The 11,521-nt window shown below is 45.1% G+C and overlaps 1 protein-coding gene across 1 annotated transcript; it reads left to right on the forward strand.

Moving 5' to 3' along the window:
* The first annotated feature begins 9,560 nt into the window (after positions 1-9,560).
* On the forward strand, positions 9,561-10,041 carry LOC120455343 (tenecin-3-like). Its single transcript, XM_039641436.1, has one exon. The coding sequence runs from the start codon at positions 9,604-9,606 to the stop codon at positions 9,937-9,939; it is 336 nt and encodes a 111-aa protein (XP_039497370.1). The 5' UTR covers positions 9,561-9,603; the 3' UTR covers positions 9,940-10,041.
* Positions 10,042-11,521: the final 1,480 nt, after the last annotated feature.

An 11,521-nucleotide genomic window follows, 5' to 3' on the forward strand; every position in this document is an offset into this window, starting at 1 on the left:
CGTGCACGCTGAAAAATAATTTAGTTCCTTACATTGTTCTCTTGTAACTATTCTTGTTTGTTATTACAAAGATGAAACCTTCTAAATTATTAATAAAATGATTTAAGTATTACTTGGAAGTTTAAATGGTTCCTCTGCACAAAACATTTCTCCCTGTGCAAAACAGTGGCTGGGGATAGATGTGATGGTGACACTCATAGCCGAAACGAATGAATACGCCAACATTTTTCATGGCTCCATTCAGTGGCTTCCACTCCCCAGTTTCCATTGCCCCAAACTGACGCACCAGGATTTATCCGCGCGCTCTTTGTTGCCACTTGGCTCACTGTTGGTGGTTGATGGTCGGGGATCGGAGGTCGGAGGTCGGTGGTCGTTGTTCAGGGGTCAGGGGTCACAGGTCGTGCTCCGCTTCCGCTCAATAAAACGGAGCTGCTGTCTTTGTATTTGCTTTATTACAGTTGGAGTACCTTTTGCCCGAAGGGCTGTCACAGCGGCGAAATGTTTATTTATTGCACATATTTGCCACAGCTGCTGCCCTCCACGTCCTCATTTGCTCGTGGTCCATTCAGCCGACGACGACATTTCGTGGCGTCGCAAAAGTTGCGCAAATATTAATTTTAATCAAGCTAATTAATATGGTCAAGCCGGACCCAGAGACAGGTTCCGAAAAAGGGCAAAGCGACCAGAATGAGTAAATGAGTAAAGATGGGGACATGTGCAGTGGCGATATGTGGTTGAATTGGTCGGTAAATTTGTCAATACTGAAATGTTCCATCAGTTATGTTGACGGCAAAAAATATTAGGAATAGAAACTGGACAATGAAGCTTAGGAATTTCGAGAGTGCGAATTATTCTTCGTGCTTTATGTGATGTGTAGTATATGTTTAACACGCTGATAGATACTGTCCTGCTTCCAGCTAACCTCTGACATTACTTCCATTTGTTTAAGTATTTATAAGATTACCTTTTTAAAGGTTTAAGCCCGCAATGAAACCCCTCGAGTCAATCGCTGCCTACGCCACTGCCCCTGCTTGTCGCCCGCATTGACAAATGGGCTCTGGGTCAACAGGTTGAGCCCCGCGCAAAAAAGGGCATCGCGCACACTGTCCGGAGACCTCTTTGGTGGCTCTCGCCTCGGCGGCACTGCGGTCGGTTCATTAAAGTTGAGCCCATGGGCACAAAGCCCACTTAATTAGCACCCGCGCCAAAGGCAATTTACGCATATGCCAAAATGCATTAAGTGGGCAGATCTCTCCTGATGCGACGGTGATGGCGGCGTCTCTGCGGAGCCACACGCCAATTCGCGCTAATTATTCAGGATTATCATCTCGAGCTGCGAATGTATAGCTAACAACAATGCTCGGGGGTCTGCAATGATTCCCACGAGCCATCGGTGCCGCAGAAGCTCTTGCACTTTATTTACCTTTGGCGTAAAGCGCTCAAGTTTATTCCCCTATCGCCCCCAGAAGGTGGCTCATAAAACGGCACTAAGTTATTTTCAATCAATAAAAACAACATAAACAAAAAGCAAGCTGTAAAAAATACACTCAAGTGCGCCGGCCCACACACGTGCCCCTCAGTCAGCCAGAAAAAAAGAATTGAATGGAAAGGAGAGGAGAGGAGAGAAAGAAAAGGGAAATGAAAGGAAACCACTGTGCTCCCAATTTGCCAATAAATTTGCCTGCCATGCACTGCCTGTAATTCAAAGAAGCGAGTGAACTGAAACAGCTACACATAACAAGCCAACAGCAGCATGATGGAAAAACCGGGGGGCGAAATGAGGAAAGCCAGCACCAGAGCCAAAGCCAGGCAACGCCAAAATGTTGGCCAAAAAGTTTTCCCCCCTCCTCCCGGCATTTCACTCAACTTTTCCTTTTGGTACGTGGCTGCTGTCAGCGCTGGAAATGACAAAATATGCTCGCACACAGGTTGGGATCCATCTTATGGGTCTCATCCCCGGACCTTCTGCTTAATCAGGCATGAAAACATCCACGTTAAACATTTTCCGCACTGATGACAATTCGCACTTTTAATTGAGATGCGAGCACTGAGAGCAAAAAACATATGCTCTTAAATCGTTTAAATCAATCACAATCGCAATTTCATTTGAATTTATTCATTCAATTTGCAAGCTGGAAAATTTGGTTTCAAGTGAAATAAACTTCATATTGATGGGAAACATGCACCATAATTATAATAATAATATCCATTGGATACATTTTCTATTATTTGCAGTGAAGTTGGATTAAAAGGTGCCAGGCATGAGCGTTCTAATTGGAGCGACAACGGGTAAGCGGGAAATGGCAAATGGAAAATGGTAAATGGTAAACGAGTAGCGGAAAACGGATTTCTGGCCCAGCGAGCTGCTGATTGAAAATTCTCGAGGAGGGGAATGGAAGGGGGAGGGAAAATAAGTGTGCTTCCATGCAAATGCCGCCGTTAGATACAATCAGAGTCAGCGACATGGCGAGTGGTGGTGAGCTGTTTCCATTGAAGTCGTGATTGCAATTTATTATAAGCGAGCTGTAAACAAATGCAGGAGAAATCTTCGCAGTTATTGTCGCGACAACTGGAAAAGACAGGAAGCAGCTGCCACCAGGAGTGGATGTGGATGTGAGCGCAGAGGAGGATGCACTCGCATGTTCGGTTACCATGGGAAATTACGCGAGTGGCACGCCAGCACACACACATGCGCACGTCTGACGAAGAAATAACATAATGTTGTTGACACACTGCACACAGGCACACCCCCACACACGTACACACGTAAAGCCAACTAGAAGCGGAAACGGAAGTAGCAACATGGCGACAGATGAGAAGGAGCAACTCGAGGCTGCCAACTGATTGCTATGGATGGCACCGATGAGGGGGGAGCGGAACGGAGCGGTCGAAATCGGTTAGGAAAATGGAGGTGCATGATCGAAGGCAAAAAATGCAAATACCCTAGTGAAGCATTTTATTTTCATCCGATAAACCCAAACCGGAAATGGTTCTTCATCCAAATGAAATCGGCAAATTAATAAGCAGAAAAAAGAGAGAGACCTATGTTACCTTTACAAGTGGCAAGCTTCTTATCCAAACTAAAATACCCCCGAAAAAGTAAAAAAAGGCAAGGCGAGGACTGCGTCTTGGCAACCAAATGACTAATTTCAACAAGCTGCCACAAACTGTTGATGGAGCAGCCGGCAGAACGGCACCCGGAAAATCTCAGGGAAGGGTGTCCTTCGCGAAGGCGCGACAACAACTGTCGTACGTGTCTACGCTTGAGTTTATCGACTATCTGAGTATCTGAGTGTGTGAGTATGTGCGAGTTTATCGAGCCAAATGCAAACTTCGGGGACGATGCCAAGAAGCGAGGCAGCGTTGATTTTGCGCTCCAGAACGTAATGAACCACAAAATAACAGAAACTCAAGGATTCCGTTAAGCATTAGCAATTCCGTCAAATCTGGCGAAAAGCTGGAAATATTTGCTGTCCAATCTGCTCATCCGCATTTTGATTGGATGGCACGTCTACTCGCATGTGGCAGCCAACTTGCTTTAGTACATCTCACTTTCGATCTGGTCCTGAATAACAGATAATCCACTACTTTGAGCTTCGGAATGTTGAAATTTCGTGCACTCATTGCAGCAGTTCAATTATTTCAGCAGACGTTGTGAAGAACGCATTATTCAATTTCCTTTTCTGCACCTCTAAGACATTAACGTACCTCCTTTCCGGGCCTTGCACATTCGAGAAACTATTTAAATATTGCCCCTTCAATCTGTCGCACGCACTTAATGATCGGATTACCCTGCTAATGTCAGAACTCGTCGAAGTGGAACGGAATTGAATTTGCATTTCTATTGAAAACCGAAACGGGGCCTTCCGAAAAGAGATGGCCAAAACAAGTACTACTACTACTGTTGCCCAGAAGCGGAGATCAAATAACCGGGCCGAGAGTTCAACTGTCAAAACGTTTCCTGGAAATTTCTCAATTCTCATGGTGGCTGAGTTGCTGGCCCTGGGCTGCTCCCTCTGCCAATTCAACCCGGTCTCAGCCCAGTTTACTGTGTTTGATTTGCGGTTGTGCATCCATTTCAGTGCAAATGAAGCAAACGAGCCGTGCGGTCATTAGATGTCGCCCCGGTCCGAGTCCTGGCCACCGCAATGTTTGTCCCCGGAGCTTCTGGATCGGAAGGATATGGCAGAATCCATTGGAGAGAGAGCCGGACATTTAAGCGAGCCCTGAAGTGCAGCACTGAATTCAGCCCGTTTAAGCCAACTCAACCACATTAATTTCGCGCAGCTGATGAATTTTTAATTAGAGCAGACGACGCCCGCAACGCAGGTGAAAAGCTAAGCCAAACGTGTCCAAATCAGCGTCAAAGTTTCGCCGCGCTCCACCTCATTTAACTTTTTTCGGCAAGACAACTTGACACGCGCTTCCCACACGCGGCAGCCACACATGCAACACATGGCGTATGCGTAATCTGCATTGTTTGCCCGCGGCGGCATCACGCCATATATTGCACCTGCAACGCTATGACTTGATAAATATTTCCATTGGCGTCAACATAATCAACAACAAAAGAGGCTATAAAACGGTAGACGCGGGGGAGAAGTCATCCCTTTGTCTTGCAAACTGCAAAAATAAGTTTTAATTAGACGTCACTGCAGGGAAAGTTTTCCGGCGCTCACGCGGCGTATGCGTAATGCGCCAGGCAGAGATGAGCACGGCTGACAAAAGGAATTAGCTAAACCCAGTATGCCAGGACTTTAATGGGCTTATGAAAAGCCATATTTTAATATTTTTATAATTTCTAAATACTATATGACTGCCTACATTTTGTACCACTGCAACAGAGTTCCATTTCTAAGTAAACGTTGGCAGTGCCATAAGTACCGCTCATCGCTGGCTGTAAACCCCGTGTAGTTGGGACAAACTTTAATCAAAACTTGTGTTCCTTCGCAATTACGGGGCAAGAAGTCAGTTAAAATGCACGTGCCCCGAACTTCCCTTTGGCCCGTCCCCAGTTCACCTCTAATTAAGCGACGCGAAGCGTTTTAAGCTGGCACGCGGGATGGCAGATGCAATGCATCATTAATGCAGACTCACTCACACACTCCCGGTGCCACGCCCACCCGCCTCCGCACAAATACATGCTCGCACAGAAACACACTCTGAAAAATTGCTTAAATATGAAAGAGATAAGGCAGTAAAATATTCAAGAGACAAGTGAAAATACGCCTTCCAATTCAAACTTAAGTTTGATCTCAAGAAATTTTATTCATGCGTCCTTAGTGTGAATATTCTTGGTTTATGAATATTATTATTCTCGTTATTCTTTTTTAGCAGTGCACTCACAAAATGCCTGTTGAAATGTGCGTGTCCTCAACGCCGCGAATAGGCTATGAACGGTCAGGGGGAAGGAGGAATTGGGGAAGTGGGGAAGTGGGGCAGTGGGGAAAGGATTCCTGGGCAGGGGCTGGAGTGAGGAAATGGGGGAAATATGGCAGCTAATAGCTCCTTTTATGCTCCACTTGAATTCCCCTTTTCGGCGGTTCCGCTTTTCGGCGGTTCAGTGTTTTGCCACGTAGGCGGCATAAAATTTTTCGGCCGTGATTATTACAGTAAGGGTCGAGGGTAAAGTGAAGTGAAGGCCCTCGTAATTTCATTAAAATTTTATTAGCTCAATGTATGAGGCTCAGGTTGGCTGTTGCGAGTTTGCGAGTGTGTGAGAGTCTCAGGTTTTGATTTGGCCAAATGAAATTATCACCTATGCGAGCTATGAACATAAAACCAGCAACAACGGACTTGCCAAGATGGCTTTCCCTTTTAAGTATTTCGCATTTTGTGGCCGGGAAGGGGGGCAGTGGTGATGGCTGTTCAAAGAGCCTAAATGCCCCTCAAAGTTGCAGCTTTTCAGTCAAGCGAGTGCGAGTCATTCAATTTCACCCCTGAAATGCGCAGCATTTTCCTTTTTGCTCTGGCCGAGTGGCTTTTAATTTCCATTTTGCTATTAATTTCGACCTCAAAGGTTGCAGAGGTGGCAGAAGGGGAGTGAAAGGTGGAAGCTGGGAGGTGGAAGGTCGAGGGGTGGGGTATATCACTGCCGCACAACAAAGCCGCAAAGCCCTGCCTTGGCTTTGGTTAATCTGAGCACTCGCACATACGCACACTTCCAGATAGATCCGGCCACTAATACTTGCAGAGAGAGAAAAATGCAGCACCTTTTCGTATCAGATTATTCAATAAACATTGGTATACAATGTACATGCATCAGGTCTGCCAATAAAATCACCGATGGGTTCTATTCTTACTAACTGGTAAAAGCATTGCGTTACTTATATTGAATTAAGCCTTTTCTAGCTCGAGCTTATGACGATAGTTTGCAATTATTTATTCATATATTAATGGGCTTTTCATTGAAAAATCACAATTAGACGAATGTACATTTAGACGCTCGACTATTTGAAATTGTGCGTACGGCCAGGTTTTATTTTGTGTGTGCAGCGCCTTTATGTTTTCTTGATTGAGTTTCACCTTTTGCATATGAAATTCAATTTAATCAGTTTGCCAGCTCACGATGGGCCTGGCATCCTGGCAGACACACACACATACACACACCCAGACACAGCCGCACAATGAAGCCAATAATAATGAAGTCCTTTTGTTGTTCGACATTTTCAACGAGAGAGCGAGCCACATACTACATACAGCAACAGCAAGGGCAAATTTGCTTTGGGTACGCAACAATTTTCATGACGGAGCCGAGGCCAACCTCAATAATGTTTTCACTTGGAAATCAATAAATACAAATAACATATATTTGCCAAGCGCAGGAGCAGGAGCAGGGGATGTATACTATATGTGTCCATATACACCCCCGATGCGGACGAAAGCAGAGCCAGCTCTTGACGGTCATAAACTGGCAAATTGTATGCAAATAAAAACAGAAACGAAACGCAGTGCCGCAAGACAGGCCAAGTAGCACCCCCATCCCATCCAGAGCACCCAGGCCAGGACACTGAAGTGAAAACGGGAAAGTGGAAAACCAACAAACAGCTGAAGCGATAGAAATGCTGACGCTGCAGCCGCTGAATCAGAATCTGAATCAGAATCTGAAGCCTCATAAAACAACGAGGGAAGAATGAATTCGAAGAGGGAAGAAGGGAGATCTGACCGAGGAAATACAAGGCAAAACTTGCTCGACGACAACTTTTTATTAACTCTTTGGCTTGCTGGCTCCTTGCTGCTCCTTGCTGCTCCTTGCTGCTCCTTGCTGCTCCTTGCTCCTCCATTCTTCTTCTGCTCCCTGACCGCCTGGGCTTCCCATTGTCCTGCGGCGCCAATTGGCAAAAACCCAAGGCGCAGACACAAAAAGGACTTAAGGAGCGGGGACAACAACTTGTTGTCGGTCGCTCGTTTCTCGAGCCAGATGCAAATCCATGGCCCACAGAGACGCCTCCCAAAAAAGGGTAAACCAACTAAATGATGAGCCCTTTGCGGCCCACAACCAAGCGGACAGTGTGTATTCTCTTGCATACTAAATGTTTAACGTGGTTAAAGTGATTAAAGACATTTACATTTAATATTGCGAAATATTTTATGTCTAAATAAACCATTTCTGCAGTTGTCAGCTAGGACTTTTAATTAGTATCTCTTTGCTTTTCTTATTTAGCTACTCTTGTTATGTTGCAGCGTTAAGAAAACTCGCAACGAACCCTTTTTTTTAAATTAAATAAAAAGAATGGATACTTTTTTTTTCATAAATGTATTACTATCAATGGTAGAGGAAACACAAACACATGCTGCAAAAATTATTTGTCTTAATAGTATTCAATGTCGACGATATTGAAACCCTTCTTCTTGCAAGGGAATTTTTTTTTATAAGAATTTTCCCTATGCCAACAAAAGACTCTCGATAGTTACAAAATGTAATCGATCTTAGTAAAATTTCTCAAACTCAGAATCTGGATGTTTGCGCACTTATCACAAACTAAATACCTTTAAAATATACAAGAGCACACAAATATTTTTTCCACACCAATTCCTTAGTAGCGCAATTTTCAGGGCATCGCAACTTCGAGGGCGAACAATAGTTTTCGGCTTATTGTTTTCTTCATTTCGCCGCTTGTTGACTTGGCCCCTTGGACAAGGACAATAGGGACCAAGTGCGGAGCTGCGGTAACTGGGCCCAAACAATTGTATTGATTTAGGCCAAGTCCGGCCAGCTGACATATGTTACACATGCCGCAAAGGCGGTCATGTCTTGCTGGTCCTGGGGAAATTGTATTTGGCTCCGGCTAAGAGGCTTCGGCTTGGTCTTTAATATGCCGATGTGCAGTCTGTCTGCCAGAGTTTAATCGCATTTAGCTCATTTAGCGGCAAATTGAATTTGCCAACGTCACGGCCCTCAACAAAACCCCTGAATAGACGACGCCGAAAATGAGAAATTCAATTAAAATCAAATTTTTTCAACAGCCTCCGCCCAGAGACGTCTTTAAACGAACTTTCAGTTACAATTTCAGCGCTTTAACTCCGCAAAAACACACACAAAATCGAAGCCGGGATAAATAGGCAGGAATAATTGAGCGGCTGCTGGTTCCATCGAGGCATCATTCCATCATTTCCCAATCCATCTCATCCCATCCCAACCCAACCCAAGCCATCGCAACCCCAGCTCAGCTCCACCCACTCACGCCCTTCTGGGAAAAAACACGGGATAATCGCCTCAGTTTCCATTGCGGCCCACAAAATTTTTATGCGTGGCAACATTTTTTGCGCTTGGCTTCAGTTTCGCACAGGCCAGTGCTCGTGATTAGCTTTGGTCATGGATGGACTCGTCATGGTTACTGGAGAGGGAAGTGGGGCATCCTGGATCCTGGATCCTGGCGCTAGATGGAGCAGAAGCAAAGGCTTTGGCCCAGTGACTAGCGCGATAATTAGGACTCAAAATCCTAGTCCCAAAGATGATTTATGATGCCAGCGCCTCTGGAGTTCATTGCTGGCTAATTTATTACATTCGCGCCGTGAGGGATCAACTGTTTTCTTCTCCGCTCCACCGCGCACGCACTTCCCAAAGTCAATATTTTCTTAAAGTGTAACTAAAATATAATTGAGTGCTACTGTTGTCTTCGAACACGGCCAAAATTTACTTTACTTGCTTTATTACCAAGTTTTATTTAGAACTGAAAATAAACTTGAAATTATTTAAATTCCACGGAGCTGTCATGTAAACAAATCAAAACAATTGCTGAACGCAAATAGTAAATAAATGAAAACTTAACTAAACTAAGCAGACAGAAATGAAAAACAAAAACAGAACCAGAAATTTAAAACCCAGAAGCTGAAACAGCTACCACTAAGGCACCGACGACAAATGAATGAGTCAATGCAAAACATTTGTACTTTTCAAGACCAACTTGTATTCTGGTTATTCCCATTTACACCAGACATTTCTTTGATATGATATCTGTGACGTAGTTGGGCAGCAGCTGTTTTTGAGGGGATTTCTGTGGAAAGATAGAAAGTCTTAGAGAATATAAAAGAGCTTAGGCTGTTGGAAAAAGCATCACAACCGGAATTTCCACCAAGCAAAGCCAAGCTACCAAAGAGAAAATGCGTTCCTTCATTTTGATTGCCCTCTTCGCCCTGATTGTCCTGGCCGCTGCTCAAAGCGGACCACAAGGAGGACAGCAAGGTGGCCGAGGAGGACCTCAAAGTGGTCAGCAAGGAGGATCCCAGGGAGGACAACAGGGAGGACAACAAGGAGGACCACAGGGAGGTCAGCAAGGAGGACCACAGGGAGGTCAGCAAGGAGGTCAGCAGCAGGGAGGTCCTGGCGGTCCATGGGGTCTGCCTCCAAATGGAACTGAACTGTCCAACAGCACCACAACCTCGACCACTGAGGCTAGCACCACTGAGTCCAGCACCACTGAGGTTTCTTCAGCCTAACTTATGGATTGATTCCCATGAAAGCCAAAAGGCTTGCTCAGTTCCTTATCCTTGCCCTTATTATTACTAGTTCATGCAATAAAATGAAATCAGTTTCCTATATGTGATGTGTTGTGATTAAATTAGGTTATATTCGCTTCGAAGCGTTATGGCAACATGAAAGCTAATGCCTGCAAATCGTTTAATGAAGCCCCTGCTCATCTGACAAAAATGCTGGGTATTATTCTGAAGCAGCAATTGACGCTAAAAAGTATGCAACACTTTTGTGCTGCTGCTGAAAACCACTTTAAAGCAAATCCGAGGAATGCAACCACCCTCCCCCGAGAATGCCGCAAATTGCCACTAAAAGAGTTCCACTTCCACTTCCCCGCACCGAAATCAGCGACAAACAGCAGTTGCAAACAGCAGTGCGAAAAGCGTAGGGGCAAACGCATATGCGGTGGCTCATGAAATGCAGTACAAAGTCGTCTTCCTCATTCACTCGCTGCTCAGCGAAGCGGCCACTTTTAGTGCACTGAAGTGCTTGGCCGCAGGGGGAGGGGTGGCTTTTTGGGGGGAGGAACAGACTGTTGGTGGTCGGTGGGTGGAAGGCCATCAGTCGTGGACCGGCGAAGTGATCAATTGATTTGCATTTCCCACTCCGGGAAGCGCGGACAACAGAGTGCAGTGCAAAGGCGCTTTAAGCCAGCTCTGCCATTGACTGGACTCTGCGGCAGGGCTTAAACCCACTGAGATGCATAAGCGATTAACCCACTGGAGCCGCAAAGTTTTCATGGCAGCATAAACATCAAATTGAGGTACTTTATGCCTAATAGAAGCAACATGTGTTGCAGCATACTCATTCAGGTTTATATCAAATATTGCAAGAGGTGAGTGACAACCGTACAGTTTCTAAAGCACTACAATACAATAAAATAAGAAAATCTATCAATGACGAACATGGTATTTTCCAATAGTGCCTAATTGAATTGACTGCCAGTCAAATAGAAACGAGACCACCCTTGATTTGCTCTAGATGCAGTGATCTGCCATTGTGGCCACCGAGTGGAGCAGGCAAAACAGCTCGCTGGGGAACTGTAAATCACGTCGAGCGCAGAGCGCAAATTGGTTAGTGAAACACATGAACCATTCATCAGGAGGAAAAATGCGGGGAAAAGCGCGGGACTCGCACACTCACACACTCATACATTCATGCACATGAGTTGGCTGCCGACTAAATTCGCGCTTTTGAAAAATGAAAGCAACTGCAAAAGTACAGGAACACACGCAGATTTGCGAAAGTAGTAAACGTAATCTGCAGGGGGGCCAAAGAACACGTGGATTCGGAGCGGAAGATGCAAGGAAATCATATTATCCTCAGGTGGAATTAGTGGCCCCTTCGCAGAACAGAGAGAGAAATTCATATGCAAGCTCCTTCTTAAGCTTAATATTTCGATTGGTAGGAAAATGTTTGTCCCTGAAATTAAGCGCTTGTCTTAGCATAAGAAGTATTTCCAGCAGTTCAGAAATAATCCCGATACCTTCAAATCCCAGATTATTTTCTGTGTGCACTAGCCACGCAGCAGGCAGGAAGTTCTATCCA

Source organism: Drosophila santomea, chromosome 2L (assembly GCF_016746245.2).
Source record: "Drosophila santomea strain STO CAGO 1482 chromosome 2L, Prin_Dsan_1.1, whole genome shotgun sequence".
Taxonomy (NCBI): Eukaryota; Metazoa; Arthropoda; class Insecta; order Diptera; family Drosophilidae; genus Drosophila; species Drosophila santomea.

Bases quoted from the DNA above. Each gene is read 5' to 3' on its own strand.
- LOC120455343 (XM_039641436.1), top strand. From the start codon at position 9,604: ATGCGTTCCTTCATTTTGATTGCCCTCTTCGCCCTGATTGTCCTGGCC.